Here is a 27,799-nt window from a genome sequence, read left to right as displayed (position 1 = left end):
TTTAATAATCTGTTAGTTAGAACTAACAGTATGAAAATAATATTTCCCTCCGTTTCGTTTCCCAAGGAGGTTCGAGGGGTGAAGGTAAGACATACAGGATTATCATAAGTACCTCCAGGCTTTCAGAAGACGACTGAGCTATAGCTACAAGACACACTGAAAACAGACAGACATCAGTGGACGGGGCATCTGTCCAATATTGTAACTCACGCTACAGGTGCTCAATACGGTCTTCGTTTGTGACGCGGCAAGCGTCAGTTGGTTGGTGCAAGGCGTTCACGCTTTGTGTCCTGGAAGGTGCGAAGGCAGCCCGTTTCGCGAAGCTGGTAACTGGGTTGCCTATATTCTTCAAAACAAACGCGAACAACTCAAGTTCGGTGACATGGTGCGTTGTCGTCCATAAAAATGTGGCTGTTTGGAAAGACGAAGTCCACAAATGGCTGCAGATGGTGTCCAAGTAGCCGAATATAACCATTTCCAGTCAGTGATCAGTTCAGTTCGCCCATGCCATTCCACGGAAACACAGCGCACATTATAACGAAGCCACCACGAGCCTGCACAGTGCCTTGTCCACAATTCGGGTCCATGGCTTCATAGAACCTGCTCCACACTCTAACCAGACCGGATGGGGGAAATCATCTGACCAGGCCACATTTTTACAGTCGTCTAGCGTACAACCCACATGTTGAGAAATGCTGTGGACGATGTCATGCTGTTGGTAACGGCTCTCGCATCGGTCGTCTGCTTCTATAGCCCATTAATGTAAACATCGATACACTGTCCTAACGGATGTGTTCATCGTACGTCCCACATTGATTTCTGCGGTTACTACATGGAGTGTTGCTTGTCTGTTAGCACCGACAACTCTACGCAAAAGCAGCTGCTCTCGATCGTTAAGTGAAGGCCGTCGGCCACAGCGTTGCCTGTGGTGAGAGGTAACGCCTCAAATTTGGTGTTCGCGGCACACTCTTGACACTGTGGATTTAAAAGATTAATTCAGTGGCAGGCTTTCTAAGATGTTACTGACGTCTCGATCGGTGACTGCGGCCTAGGGCTGAGCGTTTCCCTGCACAGACAGAAGTACACCACTGACTGCGGTGGAGCAGCGACGTTGTAGGAGGCGTGGCTACCCCGGCGTTTCTCAATCGCCGGTGCGGCATGCTGCGACTGTACTCTTGTGCGGTTTCGTTGCGGAATGCGAACCTTGCTTTGGACAACACCATAGATGTAATGAGAAACCTATACTATTCTCTACAGAACATGAAGCAGTTGTTTCTCTCACAGCAGAGGCATACCGTAGTTCGGTGGGGGAACGAAGCATTCCTACTGACTGGAATGATATGCAAGTTGTTTTAGCATCCGGAAAATGTCCTCGAACGTGACTGTATCGCTAACGTCACTCCCAAGTAAAATTTGGGAACAAGTTTCACTAGCAACAAAATGTGGGAGGGATAAACTGTATTCTGGACAGGCCAGTGTTCTGCTCTCCGTCACTTCCTGGGAGGCGTTTCTCCTTCTCACACAGGTATAATACGATGTCCTGAGAAAGACTGCACTGTGATGCTAACCATTTTCCCTTCCGAGCATTTACTGCACTTCCTAGTGTTACTTTGTCGTTTGCCGCGTGTCCACTGCATACAGACGGCCTGCAGTCTATACAAAACGCAGTTGTTGTCGCTTCTCCTGCAAGGGCGACGCCTGCTGGGACGACGCCATGCCGCCCCCGGTGCCGCCCCCGGCGCCGCCCCCAGCGCCGACGCCCCCAGGATTCGCCCCTCCTCCCGACGCCGCCCACCCCTTTCGCCGCAAGGCCATCCCCTCCAGAGCGCTGCCCGGCAGTTCGTGGACGTACCGCTGCTGCTGCTACTGTTGTTGTCGCTGTCCTCCCGCAGAGGGCGCCGCCTGCTGGGACGACTCGTCCGCCGCCCCCGGCACCTGCCGCAGGGTCCGCCACTGCCGCAGCGCGCTCGGCGCCATCCTCGAGCGCCGGCCGCTGCCGCGCCGCTGCGGCTTCGTCGGCTTCGACGAGGTCGTCTGCTGCACGGACGACCGTCGCGACGACACGGGGCGCGACGAGTACGACGGCGGCGTCCCGGCTGACTGCTGGGATCGGTACGACGACGGAGACGACGAGGTCCGAGATCCGTACTGGGACGCCGGTGACAACGACATCTGGGCAGACGAGGGCCGCGCGGGGATCGAGGAGGAACGGCCCAGTGTAGCAGGTGAGCAGGTCTTACACTGGTCCGTGCAACATAACGGCCAGTTCTCTCGTCCAGACCACTTCAGTAAAAAATTACGCTTATTTCCACAAGTGTGAAAAACTTGGAACTTCGTTCTAGGACACACGAACCCTTTTTTTTCTCAGTTACAATCCTTCTAATTATTCGAAATGTCGTGTCGTGGTCAGTAATATACGGGAAAAAGTGCCACTTATGTAGAAGGCTTCTTCCTTTTCTTCAACATCGATAGGTCCGCAGCTCGTGGTCGTGCGGTAGCGTTCTCGCTTCCCACGCCCGGGTTCCCAGGTTCGATTCCCGGCGGGGTCAGGGATTTTCTCTGCCTCGTGATGACTGGGTGTTGTGTGATGTCCTTAGGTTAGTTAGGTTTAAGTAGTTCTAAGCTCTAGAGGACTGATGACCATAGATGTTAAGTCCCATAGTGCTCAGAGCCATTTTTCAACATCTATACCGTCTCTGGCGCAATTCGCAATGGTGGACAACTGCTTATTCATGATTCGGTAATTATTTTGTTTCCAACTAGCTGAGTACCAATTGTAGCACGGTTATGTATTTGTTCCAGTTCTATTAGCTTATCTTCTTCTTCAATATCTCTCTGTCTGTCTCCTTCTCCCCCTCCCACCGTCCACTTCTTCCAGCCAGCTCCATCTCCTCCAGGTCCTATCTCTGTCCACCTGCCTGCTCCTCACCCCTCTTCCTGCCCATCTCCCCCTCCGCCTCTCTCTGTCTATCATCTCCTGCTCCTCTCTCTTGTCCATGTTCTCCACTGTCTATCTCTTCTTCCCTTTCTCTGTTCATTTTCTCCTACCCATCTCGCAGCCCATCGTCTCCTCCTATTCTCTTTCTTCGTTCATTTCCCTCTCCCCTCACTGTGTCCACCGCCTCCTCCTTCATATCTGTCTCCATGTCCTCCTACCCCTTTTCTGTCTCTCAGTCTCTTCCTCCCCCTTTCATTTCCACGTTATTACCCCCAACCGAATAGTACATTCCTGGTTTCTACCCACATTATTTCTTTCCAGATTGTATGTAATATGTGTATCACATTCGTAGACATCGATCCGGAGCAGCCTTTTAGCCGAGATATTTCCAAAATAAGACCATGTCACATATGAAAGGCTTATTTAAATAGTGGTACAAGTCCATTTTTGTTCATTCTGAGATACAGAGTCCTAAAGTTAAACGAGCGCTGAAAAATCTGCAGGTGAGATTCCAGAAATATTCAGGTTTACCCAGTTGAACAATTCATTGCCAGAACTCACTATTCCCTGATGGTCAGTTCATTCGTTTGTTCGGAAGATGAAACCGGTAAGTGTTTTCCACCTTTCGTCCGATCAGCGATGACAGAATCGAGGCGCGCTGACTGCAATCTTTCTCAAACTATTTTACATAAACTATTCTGTTAAAAATATTTTTGCTTTCCTTATAGGGACCGACGAATAAGACTTGAAGCATATAGGCTTGCACAAGACTTATACAGACAGACCCTATACAACACGCGTAGACAACAATGGGAGCTATTTGTAACAACACAAACACAGCAAAATATATGGGGGGAACCATACAAAATACTGACAGAGAAGATAAAAACCCCACTAGTTCTGGGAACGCTAAGGCAGGATGACGGCACGATGACGAGGGGATGGAGGAATACAGCGGAGTTTCTGCTGTATAAACTGCTCCCCGACGATACAGACACAAAATATCATGCAACACCAAGAGAAAACCTACACACACCACACAACACTGCAACTGTCACCTGTCCTTTTGCGCAAGAAGAGGTTGCGCTAGCAATCTCAGAGCTCAAAAACAAAAAAGCACCTTGGCCAGATGGTATCCACTCGGAAACACTGAAAAAACTAGCACCGCAGATCAGCCCGGTCCTAGCAACGTTAGTGACCGATGCCTTACGGCTGGGCAGGGTACCTACAGTATGGAAAACCTCGAAAGCAATCATTATTAAGAAACCAGTGGACAGGGATCCTTCAGATCCAAAGACTTACAGGCCAATATGCCTAATAAACACCCTAGCAAAGATTCAGGAGAAGCTACTATGTAAGCGCCTGCAAACACACAGAGCTCTCAGGGGTATGAGCCAACACCAGTTCGGCTTCAGAGCGGGCAGATCAATAGATGATGCCATCAACCAGGCCCTGCACATAGTTAACACCACAAAATACGCCATGGCAATAATGATTGACATTGCCGCAGCATTTGATAATCTTTGGTGGCCAGCACTGTTTCAGAGGCTAAGACATCTGGAGGTACCGCAATCACTGTACAACAGTTTTCTGGACTACTGTAAAGACCGAGTAGTCGAATGGCAGATGGACAGCCGGAAAGTAATTAAAAGAATTACCAAAGGCTGTCCTCAAAGGTCGATCTGCGGCCCCATCTTCTGGGGCATAACAATCGAACCCCTCTTACAACTTCTGGATGGGGATGACACGTCAGACGGAATTGTCGCCTACGCAGATGACGTATTAGTTGTAGTCACTGCAAACAACAGAGCCCAGTTAGAAGAGAAAGCCAGTGGATTACTACAAACAATTACTCAGTGGTGTCACAACAACAAACTCAGGATAGCCGAAAACAAAACAACATACACTTTACTGAAAGGATCACTCCAAAGGAATCCTTCGGTTAAAATTGGGGACACAAACATCAAACGAGCACGCATTACGCGCTATCTTGTGGTACACATAGATGAAAAATTGAATTTCCACGAACACATAAGGCAAACAACAGACAAAGCAGAAAAAATACTCCACAAACTGGTGAGGCTAAATTCAAAACAGTACAGACTACCAGTCATACGTACATACCACTGTGCGCTCTTCGAATCAGTACTCAGCTTTGCAGCTAGCACGTGGGCACATAGACTGAACGTGGTCACCAACAAAGCATCCGTCAGACGAGGGCAGAGAAGTGTCCTACTTAGGCTATCTGGAGCCTTCGGTACCACCTCTGCGGATGCACTGTGTGTGGTGCTCGGAATATGCCCCATAGATATCACGATCAAATACAGAGCTGCAAGATACTGGTTAAAGGTGGGGAGACTAAATAAGGTACACACAATAACCGGTGTGCCCATAGACACGATACGTCACATTAAAAGTTGGCGTTTGGATACATGGCAAGGTGAGCGGGATGTAAGTGATAAGGGACGTAGACTGCACGACTTCCTCCCTGACATAAGGGAGCGGTTGAGAATGAGACATATCGATCCCAGCCGCGGTATGGTACATTTCTTAACCGGGCACGGACCTTATCCCACGCACTTAAACCGCGTGAGTGTGAGGCAGACACCTACACGCACATGCGGGGAAGAAGGTTCCCCAGAACACACTGTCGTTTTCTGCGGGCAATACGCGAACAATAGACATACACTACACTTAGATTACACAGATACAGCAATAAGAAACGAAGAACAATGGGCACAATTAAACGCGCTGACAAACAGTATTTCAAAAACAACACATGAACAGTATATGCGGACACGACATCACAGACATGCCTATGTGCAGCGTAACAGAAATCTCCAGAGGATGGACAGCGATACCCACAGTGACAGCGAAAATAGTGACAATGAGGAGGAACAGGAGGAGGAAGCTGAGATGTGACAGTAAATAAGCAAATTGCTGGCAATCTAGCCAAGAAAACACCAAATGCTGTACAAGGATGCGCACCTAATTTAGTTAATACATAGGATTAGTAACAAATAGGATAAGAAACATTATTTCTCTACTAATAACCATTTGTGTGTGTGTGAGTTTGTGTGTGTGTGACTGGCGGTCAACGGCTCGATGAAACCATTCCGAGGTATTCACCGTCAGTCACACTCGGTGATGGTACTAATAAATCTCTCATCTATCCTATCTTCTTTTTATATTCTTCTTAAAAACAACAAAATTATATTTATATTTCAACCTCAAATTACTGTTATTTTGAATCATTCTTTGTAAATGTTGTAGATAAAACAAAAGGAAAGAAAACTGTAGAAAGATGAAAAACGAAAATTGTAAGATGTACGACCTGTTTTAAACATCAGGTAACAGGTCTATAATTTGGCAATAAATAAATAAATAAATATAGTTTTATATTTCAGTTTCATGATGATGTACCCATCATTTCTTTAATGGTCGTAGGTATTTTGCTATTTATGCGAAAGTAAGACACTGCGCGAAATTTCGAAAAGTGTGCAATGAAAAATAGGTGTCGCTATGATTTTGCGTTCCATGCAAATTAAAAAATATGTTGTTGAATGGGAAATTTAGCTAACATATTGATTTTTTTTTTGTACACTTCGATAGTGGGATTTCTTTGTCGCCTGTTCGAGAAAATTGATCTGATGTAGCTCACTCATTTGCGATCGTGACGTGCCTGTGATAATGCCAGAGTGAAATATCCACAAAGTGCCTCATGTTTCATAAAAGGTTTCAGATATCGAAATGAGGTTTTGGCAAATGATAGCGCACAAAGAAGAGTGTATTTTACCATATTGTTATTATATAAAACTTCATTATCCACCGAGTTATTCTAGTAATTACAGACTTTTTTGGAAAAAGAATGTAATTTTTAAGGACCGTCGATAGCTGGTGAAATGAGAAATCTTATGGGTTTCGGAACAACATACGTGAACACATTACAGGTTTCTTTGTACAGAGGATGTGCTTCTTCATAAGCTACTGACTTCACTGTTTCTCTCTTCCTCATCTAATAAACTTAATAAACCACTGTTTCACAATTGTCTCGCAATTGTGTCTGCACAACATGTTAGTGAAATGAGACAGTGCAGACTGTGCTGTCTTTTTGGCAAAAGAAGGAAATTTTGACATGCCAGCCAGAGAAATGTATATCTTTTACTCAAAATTCGCAGTCATGACGCTTCTCTGAAACAAATGGTTAAGAAGCCAGGCGAAAATAAATCGCTGCATTTTCGGCGGAATTCCTTTTAGATACTAACGAAAGCAGAAGTGACAGTAGATCTTTTTGAATGGTCACCATGTAAGTGTGGGCGAGGAGGGGCCCCAATTAACATTTACAAAAAATGTGAGCATAGGCTTGAGTTTGGAACGGCGCTTCCCCTCCAGAGATCCCCTTTTTCCGCTACAGCGCTCTGAGCGACTCCCCCACCACTGCACCTCTCATCATGGGTCCCCACCAGACTGCGCGTCCAGCTGCCACGGCATTTTGCACGCACTATAACTGGTGTATTCTTAACTTCAGAGTAAGTCGCAAAATTTTATGAAATAGATCACTAATCGTGCTAATGTGAATGAGGAACTAATCTAACATGAATTCCATACTCGGCAGCCAGCGCAATGTAGCTGTGTTCATATGATCCTGCCAATGATTTCTTGATAGAATTGCTACGAAGGTGTGGAAAAACATTTAAACAAGTTTTCTGAATTGATAGTCGACACAGAATAACGTTAATTTCTTGCTTTTTCATTTTAATTGTATTAAAATGTATTATACACTAAAGAGCCAAAGAAACTGGTACACCTGCCTAATATCGTGTAGGGCATCGTGAGCACGCAGAAGTGCTGCAACACGACTTGGCAAGCTCTCGACTAATGTCTGAAGTAGTGCTGGAGGTAATCCACACCACGAATCTTGCAGAGCTGTCCATAAATCCCTAAAAGTACGAGGGGATGGAGATCTCTTCTGAATAGCATGTTAGAAGACATCCCAGATATGCTCAATAATCTACATGTCTGGGGAGTTTGGTGACCAGCGGAAGCGTTTAAACTCAGAAGAGTGTTCCTGGAGCCATTCTGTAGCAACTGTAGATGTATGGGGTGTCGTATTGTTCTGCTGGAATTGCCCAAGTCCGTCGGAATGCACAATGGACACTAATGGATGCAGGTGATCAGACAGGATGGTTACGTACGAGTCATCTGTGAATGGATCCCACATCACTCCAACTCCATACGCCCCACACCATTACAGCGCTTCCACCAGCTTCAACAGTCCCCTGCTGACATGCAGGGTCCATAGGCTGATGAGGTTGTCTCCATACCCGTACACGTCCATCCGTTCGATACAATTTGAAACGAGACTCGTCCGACGACGCAACATGTTTCCAGCCGTCAACAGTCGAATATCGCTGTTGACAGGTCCAGGCGTGGTGTAAAGCTTTGCGTCGTGCAGTCATCAAGGGTACACGAGCAGGTCTTCGGCTCCGGTAGCCCATATCAGTGATGTCCCGTTGAATGGTTCACACTCTGACGCTTGTTGACGGCTCACCATTGAAATCCGCAGCAGTTTCCGGAAAGGTTGCACTTCTGTCACGCTGAACAATCCCCTTGAATCGTTGCCTCTGTTCTTGCAGGATCTTTTTCGGTTCAAATGGTTCAAATGGCTCTGAGCACTATGGGACTTAACTTCTGAGGTCATCAGTCCCCTAGAACTCAGAACTACTTAAACCCAACTAACCTAAGGACATCACACACATCCATGCCCGAGGCAGGATTCGAACCTGCGACCGTAGCGGTCACGCGGTTCCAAACTGACGCGCTTAGAACCGCACGGCCACACTGGCCGGCTGATCTTTTTCCGGCCACAGCTATGTCGGAAATTTGATATTTTACCGGATTACTGATATTTACGGGACACTCATGAAATGGTCGTACGGGAAAATCGCCACTTCATCGCTACCTCGGGGATGCCGTGTCCCACTGATTGTGCGCCTACTGTAACACTTAAATCTCAATAACCTGTCACTGTAGCAGCAGTAAGCGATCTAACAACTGCGCACGGATTGCGTGGCCCCTCCGGCCGAGGTTTAGAGTTCTCCTTCGAGCATGGGTGTGTGTGTTGTCCTTAGCATAAGTTAGTTCGAGTTAGTTTAAGTAGCGTGCAAGTCTAGGGACCGATGCGATGACCTCAGCAGTTTGGCTCCTTAGGAATTCACTCACACATTAACAACTGCGCCCGTGACTTCTTGTCTTACATAGGCTTTGCCGACCGCAGCGTCGTATTCTGCCTGTTTAAACATCTCTGTATTTGAAAACTCATGCCTATACCAGTTTCTTTGCCGTTAGAGTGTATATTACGTTGAGAATCATTTCATATACAAAGTGGCAATGTTTCGTGAGGCAAATCCAATGTATGCTGTCTGTTTTATTTAGAATTTTCTGAAGCAACCACAAGTGGGGGATTCACATGAAAGGTAGCTTCACACATACAGACCGAAGCGCAATCTATGCAACAAGAATGTAAAGGAAGATAGACTGTGTTCTGTGCTCAAACGTGCTGAATCTTGCTCACTGAATCACCTTCTTCTTCTCGTCTTCCACAGCCTGCCGCAAATACAAAAACGAGCGGAGCGGCCCTGAGTTCTACATTCTCCTAGGCAAACTGGTTGGCCAACTCGAATTCCCACACATGGTGAGTTTAAGAACTTATTCTCTGAGCAATTTCTACCGTATGATATTGTATCGGTGTTAAAACACTGAAACGGTATAATTCTGACTTAGGGTACGGAAACTGAAATTGAAATTTTTACGAAATATACATATGGTGTTTCAGAGTCATTGCATCAAACGTCTGGGGTGAGGGATCGCGTCATGGGAAACAACTTTTGGCAGAGACAAAACGCTCTCTGAGGCTTCACATCGACGCCAGACGTCCTGTCTTACTGGTTACACCCGTGAGAGGCGGCAGGGCATTGGTAAGCTGCAGCGTGCGTGGCCAGTCTGTGATGGCAATAAGCCAGTCATCTGATATGTATGAAAAGGGACAGGTCTAGTCTTTAAAAATTGTTAAGGTTTTCTTATCGTTAATTACTCTATCATTTTACTGGGGTACGTAGTACGCAGGACACTGGTTAGCACACCCTGCTAGTTCGGTGAAAACTCATCGTCCCAGCGCCGACGAATACTAAAGGACGGCTAGCGTCACCGGAAGCCTTAGTGAACATCTTGTGTCCTAGCAAAATTGGTTCCCCCATGACGTCCTCCATCACCGTCGGACTACAGGTGCAAAGACTTTCGAACACTCTGTAAGCAGAGGGTTTGCATACGCCTTATGCCTAGTGCCAACAAAACATTTCCAGAATCGTAAAACGTTAAGTTGAGCGACAGGGTAAGTCACAATTAATAAAATATTTCGCGCTACTATGCCATGGTCGGATGGATTTTGCATTAAAGCCCAAGGTAGCTTCTTTGAGCGTCCGATTCACGCCCCGCTTCGCTAATGACTGCATTAGAAGTCCGTTTAAGCGTGCTCCAATGTAAGAACGTGACGTCACTCGCTTTGAATTCCCGAGCGTAACTGGCCGTAGCCGGTAACTTGTCCCACTCGGTTCACCGAAAACCCAGGCACACAGTCAGTTACCAACACCAGGATTCGAACGACCGTCCACAGTAAAAGCGCAGTATCACAAAAAGATTGACCGATAGAGCAAGTATCATCTGCAAACGAGAGCTGCTTGACGTGGAATTAAAAAACCTCACCAGTGCATTTGCTCAAGAATGGTTATTAGGCCGCTGAGGTAAAAAGAGCCTTAAGACCGGCGCCCAAAATGGATACCGATGTACACGTGCCGGTAAAATCGAAAGTTTTCTTATCCTTAGCTAAGAACGCTACAGACTGCATATGAAAAATCTTGAGAAACGGAAAAAAATTGGAAATTGGTTGTAAGGTCTTATGGGACCAAACTGCTGTGGTCATCGATCCCTAAGCTTACACACTAATTATACTAACTTACCCTAAGGACAACACACACCCCCATGCCCGAGGGAGGACTCGAATCTCCGACAGGGGACCCGCGCGGACCGTGACAAGACGCCGTAGACCGCTCAACTGCCCCGCGCGGCCTGAGAAACGGAACATCATGGTAATCTACAAACCAACGCAGAAGATACAGGATCACCTAAAACTGGCCAAGGATAGTGGCAAACCGCTGGAAAACAAACAGGAATTTATAGGACAGCGTGTAGTTGTGGGGAGATGTACGTGGGCTCTACAGAAAAAACGTTCAAATAAACGACTAGAAGGACAATAGTAGAGAGGGAGAGACTGGCTGGTTAGCCTTTGTAGAACACGTTTTGCACCCGGAGACCACCACATTCATTTTGATGGGGCCCAGGTATGGGCAGCCACCAGCAGATACCATTGAAGTCTGTACATACGAACAATAGATTGTTAAACGTACCAGTAGTTTCACTAGAAAGGAGGAGGACGTGAAATTGAACGATATCTGGATCAACAATGCGATGATAGCAACAGCGGACGACGGCAACCGACAACGGCCTATTGTACTCGGGTGTTGAAAGCATATGACGTCACGCCGCTGTGCGGGAGCACGGGTAAACGGAATTTTGCTACAGTCATTAGCGAGCCGGTGTGTGAATCGGACTCTCAAAGAAGATACGATTCCCCTTGAAAATGGCATCCGCAGATGGGGACGTAACGTTGGGTTTTAATGTGAAATCCATTCGACCACGGCATAATAGACCGGAATATTTTGACTAAGTTTCTCGATATGGTGAGCAAAGTCAAACACACGTTTCTGTGTCTCGTTTTGCAACGGGTTCACGGGCATCGGCTCAGACTCTTGAGACGGCTGTGGTGTGTTGCAGGCGGCGCTGGGCTACAGCGTGGCGGGCACGGAGGGCCTCAGCTGGCTGTGCGGAGGGACCCTCATCAGCGACCAGTTCGTCCTCACCGCGGCCCACTGCTGCGCCAATAGGGTCACGTGAGTAGCCTTCTCTGTACATCTCCGAGGCACAAATAAATATCTAATCTCTCCTCTGATGTATCTTCAGTTGGTGGCAGCGATTCATGCAGAGACTACCATGTCGCATTAACACTTGGGAACGCGTGTTAATGACAGGTGGAATGTTGGCATTGTGTGCGTCGTCCGTAAAATGGGAAAGTCGATTCACTAGTTCAGTAGTAGTGCGCTACGAAAGGAAAAGAAGGAAGGAAATTAGCGTTAAATGTGCCGTCGACAACGGACTCATTGGAGATGTGGAGGTGGAGCACGGACTGCGGAAGGACGGGGAAAGGGCCACTCCGTTTCGGAGGAAACATCCCGGCATTTGGGTTAAACGATTTTGTGAAATCACGGAAAGACTAAACGTGCATGGCCAACAGACACCAACATGCTGACAGTAGTCTGCACGAAGGGTTGCTACTCTATGTCAGGCATGTTCTAGAGCCTGCAGAATGTTCCCTTCTTTGGGCACCTCCAGCTGCCGTACTTCAGTAAGACAATGACCGGCCACACGGGCCTCCACGCACGCGTCATGCGTAGCTCATCAATGTATCTTGCATGCGGTGTAAGTCAGCTGGTTTGCCTATGTCTTCCAGCAACGACTGTTGTTGCTTTGTGTACTCACAAACAAATCTCGTTTGTAATCCTCTTCGAAAAAGAATTCCAAGTGCTCTTTGATTGCATATTGAGTAGTCTAGAGGCATCAGCTACACTCTATTGTATGGTCTCGGGGTTAAGGCGCTCAGTCCGGAACAGCGCGACTGCTACGGTCGCAGGATCGAATCCTGCCTCGGGCATGGATGTGTGTGATGTCCTTAGGTTAGTTAGGTTTAAGTAGTTCTAAGTTCTAGGAGACTAATGACCACAGAACTTAACTGCCATAGTGCTCAGAGCCATTTGAACTCTATTGTAGTACCGCTTCTGCGAAGCCATGCACTTAACCTCACTGATTTCAGAAATAGATATTCTTATTGATTAATTTTTACAAACATTCGGAAGAAAGGGCGTTTCGGTAATTAGAGTCGGAGGCAAGCACTGATTGGACTGCGATTAGAAAGGAAACCGGCCGCCTCCTTTGCAAAAATACCATCCCTGAATTCCACTTACCTGATACGAGGAAACCGCATAAAACGTAAATATTATGACCAGGCAAGGATTTGAACCCAATGCCTTAGCCACCGAGCAAATGTTAATACGTTTGATTTGGTGAACAATCAGAAAAGATGGTTACTTGTTAACCGGAATTTCATACAGAGTCTCAGTAACCTGTTTTCAATTAAAAGTTCTAGCATGGTACCTTCGATACTTGTGACATAGACACGTCAGTTCCAGCGAACACAAAGTATCCATTCTAACCCATCGGAGCATGAAATGAAATGATGGTATGACATTATTAGTAGGGAGACAGCATCTGGGTTGTTCGGTCCCCCAGTGCAAATCTTTTTATTTGACGCCACTTTGGCGACTTAAACGTCGATCATGGTGAAACGATGATGCGGACAACACAACACCCAGTCCCCGTCAGTCTTTCGTTCAAAATATGCTAACTAACTCATTTGCTTTAGTTTGGGAAAATCGTCCAGCAAAGTGACCCGACTTGGAGCGCTACATGCCAGGTTTATAAATTATAGTCTCGTGGGATATAGCTGAACTGGAATGCGACCAAATTACTGTCCAGTGATAAGTGACTGATAACAATCCTAGGGATGCCCAGGAAACGAACCTGTGACCTTTGAATCCATAATCTGGCGCTTCATTACAATTCTTGCACCAAATAATGACGCAGGTTATCTGTTTTCACCCAAATCTTAAGTTAGGGATAGAATGATAGTTACACAGCCGGGCTCTCCTATCCCTGATTAATATAATCAAGACGACATCCATGTTAAGGCTGTAAATCTGCGACATCCGGAGCGTGAGTACTGATGAAGAGTCTAAGATGCTTCACGTCTGTTGCAGGGGCAGGCCGGTGGCAGTACGCCTCGGGACGGTCGATCTGACGTCCACAGGAGACTATGACGCTCAGTACGGGATCTCAGAAGTCGTGCTGCACCCCAGCTACAGGAAGCGGCAGTATTACAACGACATAGCGCTGCTGAGGCTGGACAGGAGGGTGGAGTTCAGCGACGCCGTCTTCCCCGCCTGTCTCAACACGCAGGACGGAGACCCGCCCAGCTTCACTGCCGCCGGCTGGGGCGCCACGAACGCTGCCGGTGAGTGAAGCGGCCAGAATGTCTGAATTAAAATCAAATGGAAATTACTAAAGGACAAGCAGGAGAAGTTTCTTGAAAATATCAACAGAAATTTGTTGTTCGACTATATCTTCTGCAACTGTATGTATGTCAATAATTTTAATTCGTCTACGTATTCATTCCAGACTGATAAAATATTGACGTGTCCAGCAATGACTGTTTCTTAATAGAACAGTCTCACAACAATAAATGAATAGATATATCTTTTTCCTCGCTGAAACGTAAATAAATCCTCACCCCTTTTCGAGGCACTGTCTTTCTCTTTCTCTCTTTGTATCTTTCTGTCTCTCCCACTCTCACACTCTCACACTCTCTCACACTCTCTCACACTCGCACACTCTCTCACACTCTCACACTGTCTCACACACACTCACACACACACACACTCTCTCACACTCTCACACTGTCTCACACACACTCACACACACACACTCTCACACACACACTCACACACACACACACACACACACACACACACACACACACACACACACACACACTCTCACACACACTCTCACACACTCTCGCACTCTCACACTCTCGCACTCTCACACTCTCGCACTCTCCCTCTCCCTCTCTCCCTGTCTCTATATCTCTATCTCTCTCTCTAACACACACACACACACACACACACACACACCACCCTCACACACTCACTCAATCAAACTCCGACCATATCGCACACCACATTATCGTACTGTCTTGTTTTGTCCTCCTCTTCCGATACTACACTCACTTCCACACTATAAGCTATTTGATTTAATTTTACCTGTTTTCTTGATTTGTGGCAAGTGGCAGTCGACTAAATATTGAAAAGTGGGAGGTCATTCACATGAGTACTAAAAGGAATTCGCTATATTTAGGTTGCAGGAAAAATCTAAAGGCTGTAAATTCCAACTAAATGTTGAGGGATTACAATTAAGAATAGTTCAAATTAAAACGATGTCATACGTAATGTTGCACGAAAAGCGAACCGAGGACTGCGAGCCGGCCGAAGTGGCCGTGCGGTTAAAGGCGCTGCAGTCTGGAACCGCAAGACCGCTACTGTCGCAGGTTCGAATCCTGCCTCGGGCATGGATGATTGTGATGTCCTTAGGTTAGTTAGGTTTAACTGGTTCTAAGTTCTAGGGGACTAATGACCTCAGCAGTTGAGTCCCATAGTGCTTAGAGCCATTTGAACCATTTTTGAGGACTGCGATTTATTTCCAAAAAAGGTTTGAAGATGCAACAGGTCTACTAAAGAGACTGCCTACATTAAATTTGTTTGTCCTCTTCTGGGGTATTGCTATGCAGTGTGGGATCCGCATCAGACGGGACTCAAGGAGAGCGTCGAAAATGTTCAAAGAAGGGCAGATTGTTTTGCATTGTCTCTAAATAGGGGGTAGAGTGGCACGGATATGACATGCGGGTTGCGTTGGCAATCATTAAAACAAAGGTGTTCTTCGTTGTGCAGAGATATTTTCACCAAATTTGAATCACCAACTTTGTCTTGCGAATTCGGGAATGTTTTATTGGCTCCCACCTACTTAGGGACAAATGATCATTGCAAAAAAAAAAAAAAAAAAAAAAAAAAAAAGAGAAATCACAACTCACACGGGAAGATGTTAGTGTTCGTTTATCCCGCAGATTGTTGGAGTGTAGTACGGCAGAGAAACAGCGTGAAAGTGCTTTGATGAGTCCTCTGCCTGGTGCTTAATGAATTGCGGTGACGTCATGTAGATGTAGAGGCACACATGGTAGTATTGTTTGATAACGTAAGCATATATACATATAAATTGCACTCTAAGATAAAAAATACGACGCACCACGAAGGAATTATCAGAGTGCGATGGAAATCGCTAGATGTGATGTACATGTACACTGAAACAAATGGTTACAATTTCAGAAGAACTGGATGCCCTCTTGAGGAGCAGGAGCTTCACAGAGCAGGTCGACAACGCGTTGGTCCCCCTCTGGCCCTTATGCAACCAGTTACTCGGCTTGGCAATGACTGGCAGAGATGTTGGATGTCCTACTGAGGTGATATCGTGCCAAATTCTGTCCAGCTGGCGCGAGAGATCGTCAAACTGTTTGGAGGGCTCTGCGCTTACTGCTCCATACGTTCCCAGCTGGGGAGGGATCCGGTGACCTTGCTGGCCAAAGTAGAGTTTGGCAAGCACAGAACAAGTACCGAGCGAGGTGGCGTAGCGGTTGGCACACTGTACTCGCATTGGGGAGGACGACGGTTCAAAACCGCGTGCGGCCATCAAGATTTAAGTTTTACATTAATTCCCTAAATTGCTCCAGGATGGTTCCTTTGAAAAGTCATAGCCAATTTCCTTTCCCCTCCTTGACACAATTCGAGCTTGTGATCGGTCTCTAACGACCTCGATGTCGACGGTATGTTAAACGCAATCTTCGAAGACAAGTAATAAAAATGTGTGGAGGCGCGCATTCTCTTGCTGAAATGTAAAGCAATGAAGGACAACAAAACGGGGCACAGAGTATCGTAGACGTACCGCTGTGCTGTGTGGGTACCGCGGATGACAACCAAAGGAATCCAGACGTGGAAAGGAGTGGCTCCCCGAACGATCACACCTGGTTGTCGGGCCGTACGACGGGATACAGTGACGTTGGCATCCCACCTGCCTTCGGCCTGTAATCACACTGACTGGAGTAGCACTGTTTCAGTACTGAGTCGGGCTTCGAACTGGTCCCCGACGACCAGCGGAGACGTCTCTGGAAACGGCCTCCACAGTAGTGGTGGGATACCAAAGTCACTGTCGGCCGCTGTGCGGCCCGAGTGGTGGTCTGGGGCGCCGCTTCATTTCACAGCTGGATTCCTTTGGCTGTCGTCCGCGGCACACCGACAGCGCAGCGGTACGTCTACAACACTCTGTGCACCGTTTTGGTGCCCTTCGTGGCAAGCCATCCTGGGCTTACGTTTAAGATAATGCCGGCCGTGCTTGCCAAAACCTACCCGAGCCCGCAAAACTGAGAACGTTCGGAGCATTATGGGGAGGGCACTCCAGCCAGTCAGTAGCACAGAATTCGGCACGATATCCCTCAGGATAGGTATTAAAATCCATGGAGAAGAAATAAAAACGTTGAGGTTCGCCGATGACATCGTAATTCTGTCAGAGACAGCAAAGGATTTTCAAGAGCAGCTCAACGGAATGGACAGTATCTTGAAAGGAGGATATAATATGAACATCAACAAAAGCAAAACGAGGATAATGGAATGTACTCGAATTAACTCGGGTGATGCTGAGGGAATTAGATCAGGAAATGAGACACTTAAAGTACTAAAGGAGTTTTGCTATTTGGGGACTAAAATAACTGATGCTGGTCGAAGTAGAGAGGATATAAAATGTAGGCTGGCAATGGCAAGGAAAGCGTTTCTGAAGAAGAGGAACTTGTTAACATCGAGTATAGATTTAAGTGTCAGGAAGAAGAATGCTGAAGATTAGATGGGTAGATCACATAACTAATGAGGAGGTATTGAATAGAATTCGGGAGAAGAGGAGTTTGCGGCACAACTTGACAAGAAAATGGGACCGGTTCGTAGGACCTGTTCTGAGGCATCAAGGGATCACAAATTTAGCATTGGAGGGCAGCATGGAGGGTAAAAATCGTAGAGGGAGACCAAGAGATGAATACACTAAGCAGATTCGGAGGGATGTAGGTTGCAGTAGGTACTGGGAGATGAAGAAGCTTGCACAGGATAGAGTAGCATGGAGAGCTGCATCAAACCAGTCTCAGGACTGAAGACCACAGCAACAACAACATCCCTCAAGAAGATATCAGACAGCTCTGTCTGATTGACAGCCGAATGACTGGTTGTATAAGGGCCAGAGGGGGACTATCGCGTTGTTGACTTGCTCAGTTTGTGAATCTCTTGAATAAATTGTCAAATCTCTCTCAAATTGTAATCACTTGTTTCCCTCGACATCAGATTTACCAATTTCCTCGGATAATTCGTCAGTGGTGCATCGATATTTTTTTTCTTTTTGTCTGTGAGTGTAGACACAAAGTAGAGAATTGTGACGAGTGACGTGCGTCACGTAGCTTGCTACTAAAACTGCCAGATCTCGTTCTTCGGGTGTAAAATCCAGGTAAATTAATTTTAACTACCAAGCCACTCGGATATTTCATTTTATTCTTTTATTTTATTTATGTACCTAAAACAATATGACATGTATTTATTTAACACATCAAAGAATGACAAGTGAAAGTGTGTCGTTTGATGACTGTAGTACAGCTACAAACACGTTATGTTATTTGGAGTGTAAGTGTAAATATGGATGTAGTTTCATCAAAAGAGAAAGTGAACCATTCGTAGCCATATAAGTGCTTCCAAAATAAATGCTGCGTCAGTCAATTTTTTCGTAAAACTAACAACTGTGTCTTTCATTTACTGCTAGAAGATAAATTGAAGCAGATGTAACGACCAAGAACATAAACTTGGGCTTCGAAAATGGGGTTGCTGTTTCCAGATATGTCGGACGTAAACGGTAAATTAACACACTATGATTGAAGTCTGTTCTGTTACTAGCAAAAATAGTCGTAGAGTATGAGCAACTGTCATGGATGTCCCGTGAAGCATGTTCGGGAGATCTAAAGTCTGTGTGCCTTGAAATAAACCTTTTGGATAAATTTCACTGCAAGTGCTTTTAGTGTGATCGCCGACCGCCAGTAGACCTATTGCACTGCCATTTCGCAAAATGTCTATAAACACGGGGGTTGGACATAAAATAAGGAGAAACTGGAAGAAATGCATCCTTGAACGTAAACGCAGGTGCCAGCAGAGCCTGCAGCTTGCGCTGCTGCAGCTGACCACTAGCGGCGGCTGCCGAATCTCCTCAATACTTCGCGAGCTTCAATCGCGATCAGAGCAGTGTGTCCTGTGTAGTCGTGGGTGCACTGCACTGCCAGAAGTGACTTGGAACGTGGACAGGTTGCCCGTGCTCATATGACTGGTGCTTCCTCTACGAAGGGAGCCGAAGTGTTTGATGTTTCAAGAGGCACCGTATCGAACACCTGTACCACATACAGGGAAAGCGGGAAAACATCGTCATCTAAGACGCAACGCGAACGAAGCGGTTTGTTAAGTGTTAGTGACAGACGGTTATTAAAGAGATTTGTGACGGAAAATAGCAGGACGACAGCTTTTAAAGTCGCCGCAGAACTGTCGCAACCGCGAACTTTGTCGGCACCAAAGCAACACGAAGGGAGGTCCGTAAAGAGTCACCTGCAGGGCGGGGTGGCGCTCCAGTTCCACTCACCAGTGATGCAACCAGCCGCAACAGGGAAACATCGTACCGAAGCTTTTAAACGTGCGTTCTAGAGCAGAGGAACAAAGGCATTAGGCAGGACGAGATTTTTTTCTTCTCACTGTTTCCCACTTCTGGCCGTGTTTAAACGCCAAGAGTTGAACGTGGATGGGGATCTGATGATGATTTGCGCAGCCATATCGTGGTATTCCATGGCTCCCACGTTTACTACGCGGAGTCACATTACAACCAAGGTCTGTGTGAGCATTTTGGCTGATCACGTCTATGCCACGGTTCAGTGTTGGCTCCCCAGTGGTGATACTGTGTTCCAAGACGACAGGGCAACTATTCAGAACAGACCGCACCGCTCAGGACTGATTTTGTGACCACGAGGATACATTCCCGCGTCCCTCCTGGCCACCAGTCACTACTCTCAACGTTATCCAGTCTTTGTGGTCTACATCAGAGAGAAGTGAAGGTGAACGCTGTCCGCCTCCATCGTCGTTACCTGAACTCGCCACTACTTTGCAACAAGAATGGCATCAGATTTTCTTGAAGACATACAGAACCTCTATTTATCCATTCCTAGACGACTAAAAGCTTTTTTGTATGCCAACGGATTTCCTAAACCGTATAGGCACAGTGACCGTCGTGTTTGCGTTGTTTCCATGTGTTAGCCCATCCCTTGTAGGTACAGCGCTGTCAGTTGTTCGGTTAGCCCTTTTCGTGAGCAGTGACTCTCCTTTTCGTAAGGTTATGTACAGGCACGTGGCAAGCATCATCTCAGCCTGAGCGCGTAAAGCGGGTATTGTACGACGATCCGCCGCGGACGGCACTGGTCCAGCCGACAGCCATCTGGCGGTAGAATGGGTGAAACGGCGAAAATTAGCAGACTCATTATCCGCTCGCCACAACAGACAGCAGTTCTAAGCTGCCGTCCTCAGCTCGTGGTCTACCGGCTTTCGTTACTACCTCTGGATCACGGCGTCCCGGGTTCGATTCCCAGCCGCGTTGCTGGTTTTTCTCTGCCCAGGGACTGGGTGTTTGTGTTTTCCTCATCATTTCATCAACGTCCACATCATTCGTGATCGTGGCTAAATTGGAGTGTGAAAAAATTGGGACTTTGTACGGCGCTGATGACCCCGCAGTTGAGCGCCCGACAAACCAAACATCATCATCATCTAAACTGCAGTCAATCCGCGCATGCGCCCTAGGTAGCGATAACTCGCACATGCGCAGAACGGCGTACCTCAGTGCATTCCGCTTGGTATTTGTTTAGTGTTCGGTGGCTAGTAGCTAATTTTAATTTTCCGTTGGGGATTATCCACGTTTTTTTTCAGTAAGTAGGTTTTCATAAGTGCAGAAAAAAACTTTCTTTTATACTAGCTGTTTGTGAAAGCATTTTTTTCTTTTGATTCCTTCGTATTATAGAAATGAAATGGAGCAAACAGGCGGTAAGCGTCTTAATTCAGGTATACAGCGGCGAAAGGTGTCTCTATGATCCACTGCATCATAATACGGTACGTTGGCAATCGTTTATTTCTGAGTAATATGCGCATAATGTTACATGGTGATTTTCGATTTGTATCGTAATGCCTTAGCTTACGAAGGTTCATGTTTGATTTGATTTCATATCTTGCTTTATTTCAGCACGCCAGAAAAGAGAAACTGGCAGGGATGTCGAGAAAAACCGTGCAGTTTCGCCCAGTGCGACAGACGATGACTGCAAAACTCTGAGTAGTACATTGACCATCGCATTCCATTTTCCAAACTGGAAAAATAACACAAGTGCACCTTTACGTATTGGTCCTTTAAAGTGTTGCAAATTGCAGTGCATACACCCACAACTTCTTTTGAAACGGTGGCTATGCTATTCTGTGGCTAAAACCCAGACTCTTAAAAGGTCACCAGGAAACGTAATGTTACAACCAGCCTGCAACATAACAGGGCATGTACTGGTATTTTATCAATCATCTAGGCTTGTATGATCACAAAACATAAATTTATATGATTTAATTCTTACTTTCGAGAAGTTGAGATAGCCTCCCTATTGACTGTGTCACAGTTACTGATTCCATCTTCTATCATAGACAGTAGCTTCTCGAAACAGGCCATGTCCATACTCGGGAAGTTCCGGAAATCTTGCGGATCTTCGGGCCTCAGTTCTTTCATAAGTAATGTAATCCCCTGCCTCCGTTTCTTCTTTCCAGCCAGGGTCGAACTCAACAACGTCTAGCTTTTCGCTTTCGTCGTCGTTCTGCCCTAATTCGAAGATTTACTGTCACAGCCAGAGCAATAGCTCCAATAAAACGTGGGTCCTCCATGCGCAAAATGTAAATTTAGACATAGATGTACCTGTGTAACCAAGTGTCGTAGTATAAAACTAACTGTTGAGTCTGTAATTCAGAACAATAGTAACCTACATAATAGAATAACAATTACTTAATAAATAATGATAAAAAACAGTTTCTCATGTAATAGATACCTTGATCTCACATAAATAATTTGGACGAGTGACTTTCCAATGTCACACGGTACCCCTTGTGTTTCGCGCGATAGAACGAACGACTTTACAAGAGGTCAAACGGTTCTATCTGCGTTTGCCGCGTGGAGTGGTCGCGCGGTTTGAGGCGCCATGTCACGGATTGCGCAGCCCCTCCCGCCGGATGTTCGAGTCTTCCCTCGGGCGTGGGTGTGTTTGTTGTTCTTAGCATAAGTTAGTTTAAGTAGTGTGTAAGTCTTGGGACCGATGATCTCAACAGTTTGGTCCCTAAAGAATTCACACACATTTGAACATACATCTGTTCGCCTTACATGCGTTATTATCGTCGACTGCGCATGTGCGCCAGGTATATCCTGCGTGGATGGTGAAATAGCTTTACGTGAATCCGCTTGTAGTTACAGATATGCACGCTTGGGGCGCTGGTGCGTAGGTATACGATTTACGCACATCGTGTAATAGGGGCTTAACGGTCGCGGAAACGGAAACCGTGGACATTTCACGTCGAAATTTTTCGGACTTGAAATACCCTTTGCCAAGAGTGTGCTGAAAGGTCTCATCTAACATAGCGGAAAAACCAATAGCCGACCACACTGATCAACGATCGTGACCATGACGTATGGGAAAAGACATTTTTGCTGACGTACACACCGGAAACTACAATAGAGACTCTTCTAGCTTTATCAGTTGACATTTCTGTTCACTTATTCGAAGATTGAGGATTCGATGCCAGCTGAAAGTCGAAGACACACGATTAGGTGACGGAAGACTTTGGTACAAGAGGCGCCGCCATTCTGCTGAATGCATTTCGAAATAAAGTTGATAGGGTATGTTTCAGGATATCATCTCGGTCTACGAGTCTCCAAATTTCGGAAGATTCAACAATGATAAACGAAACGGAATAAAGAAGACTACGGAAACTATAACATTGAAATTATATGTACAGAACCGATACTTTTAAATTAACCTCGTCAATGTCACTTGCGTTACAGATCTGCGGGGGTTAGCTATCTCCGGTTTGGTTCTCCGCATTGAACTAATCAGGAGGAGATGATCCTATGAAACAGGCAGCAAAATGTTTGAATCTTTGTTACTCTGAAGACGCTGTTCTGTACGAGAGCACGTTTAAAAAGATAATGTCTCGTTTCTCTAGCAAGACACTTTGCGACAGGTTTTACTAGCTTTCTGAATAATTTTGGCGAATGATTCGGCAAGCTGGTCTGCCAAATGCAAGACAAGTCGAACAACTTGCTGACACGATCGAAAGACCAATTTTTGAGTAAAATTCTCCTAGGTCGCCAGACACACCGTAAGGAATGGCTGTAGAGACATCACAGGTGAACAGATCTTCCGATACACAGCATTTCATGCCACGTCTTTGCTCCAGAATTTCTACGTAATATTACTTGTACAGCCCTCAAATTTTGAGACTTCGGTCTGGCTTAACGCACTGCAAATAATTTGGAAAATTAAAGTACAAGGGTGTAGGCCGGCAAACAACCGTTTCTCTTTTTAGGAGTAATATACCTCTGTGAAAATTATCTGCCAGAGTTGTCGCTGCAGGAAGATATTTCTTTTTTTCTTTTTTGTAAGTACATATACGTAAACATTTGATTGTCCTTTGGCCAAATCCATTGCCATTCCCCAGAACCGAATTCATTCTAGACCTAGCCTACAACATTATGTCGACAACTCAGTGTGGGATTTCGACATTTTCATTCCAATTTATCTGATATATTTCGTGAGCGAGAATAATTTCATTTGTCAAATTTATAAGACATTATATCTGGTGACTCATTTTCAGGAACGCGAATGAGCTCAACGCTTCTGAAGACCACAATTTACCCATTCCCATTATCGGACTGCCAAAACGCTTATAAGGACAAATTTCCAAAAGAAATTGACTCATCAATAATATGTGCCGGAGATCCAGAAGGAAAGACTGATACCTGCGGGGTATGTATTAAACTAAAGAACTTGTATATTACGCAGTATTAATTGCCGCTGATAATCATATTAAGTGGAAATTTCAAAACTTTCTGTCATTACCTTGCTTCAAATTTACCTATATCAGTCTTTTACAATATACACTCCAGGAAATTGAAATAAGAACACCGTGAATTCATTGTCCCAGGAAGGGGAAACTTTATTGACACATTCCTGGTGTCAGATACATCACATGATCACACTGACAGAACCACAGGCACATAGACACAGGCAACAGAGCATGCACAATGTCGGCACTAGTACAGTGTATATCCACCTTTCGCAGCAATGCAGGCTGCTATTCTCCCATGGAGACGATCGTAGAGATGCTGGATGTAGTCCTGTGGAACGTCTTGCCATGCCATTTCCACCTGGCGCCTCAGTTGGACCAGCGTTCGTGCTGGACGTGCAGACCGCGTGAGACGACGCTTCATCCAGTCCCAAACATGCTCAATGGGGGACAGATCCGGAGATCTTGCTGGCCAGGGTAGTTGACTTACACCTTCTAGAGCACGTTGGGTGGCACGGGATACATGCGGACGTGCATTGTCCTGCTGGAACAGCAAGTTCCCTTGCCGGTCTAGGAATGGTAGAACGATGGGTTCGATGACGGTTTGGATGTACCGTGCACTATTCAGTGTCCCCTCGACGATCACCAGTGGTGTACGGCCAGTGTAGGAGATCGCTCCCCACACCATGATGCCGGGTGTTGGCCCTGTGTGCCTCGGTCGTATGCAGTCCTGATTGTGGCGCTCACCTGCATGGCGCCAAACACGCATACGACCATCATTGGCACCAAGGCAGAAGCGACTCTCATCGCTGAACACGACACGTCTCCATTCGTTCCTCCATTCACGCCTGTCGCGACACCACTGGAGGCGGGCTGCACGATGTTGGGGCGTGAGCGGAAGACGGCCTAACGGTGTGCGGGACCGTAGCCCAGCTTCATGGAGACGGTTGCGAATGGTCCTCCCCGATACCGCAGGAGCAACAGTGTCCCTAATTTGCTGGGAAGTGGCAATGCGGTCCCCTACGGCACTGCGTAGGATCCTACGGTCTTGGCGTGCATCCGTGCGTCGCTGCGGTCCGGTCCCAGGTCGACGGGCACGTGCACCTTCCGCCGACCACTGGCGACAACATCGATGTACTGTGGAGACCTCACGCCCCACGTGTTGAGCAATTCGGCGGTACGTCCACCCGGCCTCCCGCATGCCCACTATACGCCCTCGCTCAAAGTCCGTCAACTGCACATACGGTTCACGTCCACGCTGTCGCGGCATGCTACCAGTGTTAAAGACTGCGATGGAGCTCCGTATGCCAAGGCAAACTGGCTGACACTGACGGCGGCGGTGCACAAATGCTGCGCAGCTAGCGCCATTCGACGGCCAACACCGCGGTTCCTGGTGTGTCCGCTGTACCGTGCGTGTGATCATTGCTTGTACAGCCCTCTCGCAGTGTCCGGAGCAAGTATGGTGGGTCTGACACACCGGTGTCAATGTGTTCTTTTTTCCATTTCCAGGAGTGTAGTTTGGTAAATAATAATATGGCTAAAAAACCAAATGCTTTTTAAGTATCAAACACTTATCAATTTCTGTTTTTAGGGAGATTCTGGAGGACCTCTGGTCATGGGGAAGTCGGCACCTTACACGGCTGTAGGCATCACTAGTATGGGTCCAAAACCGTGTGGAGGTAATGTGCCCAGTATTTACACCCGTGTGTCACATTACATTGATTGGATAGAAGATCACGTCTGGCCCTGACATGAAAGGACAAACGTCAAGGATTTCTCAAGCACGTTTACGGATGTGTTCTCTCTTGCATTCAAACTTTACCAAAGATTTTTAAGTTTTATGTCATTAATGTTTAATGGCCCTCACTTGTTTTAAGTAGTTGTGTACCTTGAAGTTTCTGAACATTGTTGACAATAGAGTGTACTTAAGGTGTACTGCGTTACCTACGAATTGCGTTACAGAACTTCTACGCTGTAGAACGTGTCAGATTAATACGTGTAGTACCAAGTACTCTGCAGTGACTGTGTTTACGCTGCTTTTACATTCTCAAAAATTAAGTGTTTTGACGAAATTCAGCTTTAAATTAACTGCGGTAAGATGAACTGTTCAACTTGGTACTGCCATCTAAGTTATCATGCAGTGAAAATATTCACACTGAAGATTCAATGGTGAAAGAAGATGAAAAGTGTTTATTGCAAGTCAAAGACTGATAATTACTGTCTGTGATAGATGTACCCATTCACATAAATTAGTACCAGTAGGTTACAAAAAAAAAGAAGACTGATATTTATTATATAAAACTGTGATATATTTCCAGCAAGACATTTCTGTTCCGTTAGAACTACTGGTGGTTTGTTTATAGGGAACAATGTCTTACCATATTGAATATACACTGTGTTTTCTACTTGATGTGCCCATGTGTTAGTAATTTATTACGTTTTATGTATTTATGTGATTTTGAAGGAAATTAATCATTAGTGTAATAAAGTACTTAAATGAAGATCGAATAGGTTTTTAGCATAATCCCTGTTATGTGGAACGAGAATAATAAAAGTTCTGGTATTGTATTGTTCTTTCACCCTTCGACTGATAGAGCGGTAGTCAAAAGACTGATGGTTAGGAAAACTTCAGACCAGCCGCCTCAGTCACCTCTCAGTCGTAAATCGAATTTTTTCCATTGTTGTTGTTGTGGTCTTCAGTCCAGAGACTGGTTTGATGCAGCTCTCCATGCTACTCTACCTTTGCAAGTTTCTTCATCTCCCAGTACCTACTGCAACCAACATCCTTCATCCATTATTCCATTATAACTCCTAAATAAACGAAGTGATTATTTGCTACAGGTGAGTCACTAAAATCTTCAGCATTTTAATGACTTATAAAACGAAAATGATTACAGATAGAAACTAGTTTATTCCAGGATATAGAATTTTATTTCAAACAGTTTTCATTTAATTTTTTTATACTTGTTATGGCTAAAAGATATCAATTCTTGTCAATACACCTTTGAAAACGATTTCTAAAAATTCCCATCATCCACCGATTCATGTCATGCTGCAGTCTTCTCTTCATTAGCGGAACTGACGCGAGCCATATGGTAGTGTGGAACTGATTTGTATGACATTATACGTAAAGTAACCTCGCTGGAAAAAAGAAAAAAATCCAGGGGGTTGGTCTAGAGAACGCACTGGTGATAAAGCATTATGATGAAGGGTGAAACGTTTTCCAGGAAACAGGTCTGTTAGCACTACCATTAATGTACCAGCTCTGTGTACGTACAACTATCTTTTTGCATGCACATATATAGGTTTTGCAGTCCTCAGCCACGAAGCTGGTGATTTCAAAAGTTCCGAAGCACGGCAATGTAACGGAGGGATTTTATCGTAACCATTACACATTTCTACTTTTTTTAATGAGAAAACGCTACATTGGAATTGGATTCATCTCTGAACAAAAGAACAATATTTTCTGGGGTAGGTTGTAGAGTGTCCACTTAAAGATAATTCAAAAGTATTATCTTTGGCAGCGTTGTCTAGGGGTAAATCTTTAGTCATCGCCAACTTATTAATAATCCGCGTTTCATATGTGTGTTGGAAGTATACGCACGCCGACCAGAATATTCTGGAAACCTTCACTGTCACGTTAATTATTACGTTATATCAGTTTTGCTATTAGTACAACTTTAGGTAAGTTTGTACTTTTTATGAACACAAAAATCTAAGAGCAAAAGAAAGACATGTTGAATAATCATGAACTGAAAACCGAAATTTCCAGAATGTTATGTCTGTGTGGTTGTGATTTTGTAAGTTTGTACAAAGTGAAACTGTTTTTCGTGAA

The 27,799-nt window shown here is 45.6% G+C and overlaps 1 protein-coding gene across 1 annotated transcript; it reads left to right on the top strand.

Annotated features, from left to right (window-relative positions):
• Positions 1 to 1,714: 1,714 nt before the first annotated feature.
• LOC124613851 (serine protease persephone-like) lies at positions 1,715 to 25,818 on the top strand. Its single transcript, XM_047142576.1, has 6 exons — positions 1,715 to 2,225; positions 9,544 to 9,632; positions 11,828 to 11,943; positions 13,924 to 14,177; positions 23,773 to 23,924; positions 25,556 to 25,818. The coding sequence occupies exons 1-6, from the start codon at positions 1,715 to 1,717 to the stop codon at positions 25,712 to 25,714; spliced, it is 1,281 nt and encodes a 426-aa protein (XP_046998532.1). The 3' UTR covers positions 25,715 to 25,818.
• The last annotated feature ends 1,981 nt before the right edge of the window (positions 25,819 to 27,799 follow it).

This window comes from Schistocerca americana, chromosome 4, assembly GCF_021461395.2.
Source record: "Schistocerca americana isolate TAMUIC-IGC-003095 chromosome 4, iqSchAmer2.1, whole genome shotgun sequence".
Classification (NCBI taxonomy): Eukaryota; Metazoa; Arthropoda; class Insecta; order Orthoptera; family Acrididae; genus Schistocerca; species Schistocerca americana.
The sequence above is the reverse complement of the archived record's forward strand: the minus strand, read 5'-3'. Positions and strand labels throughout refer to the sequence as shown.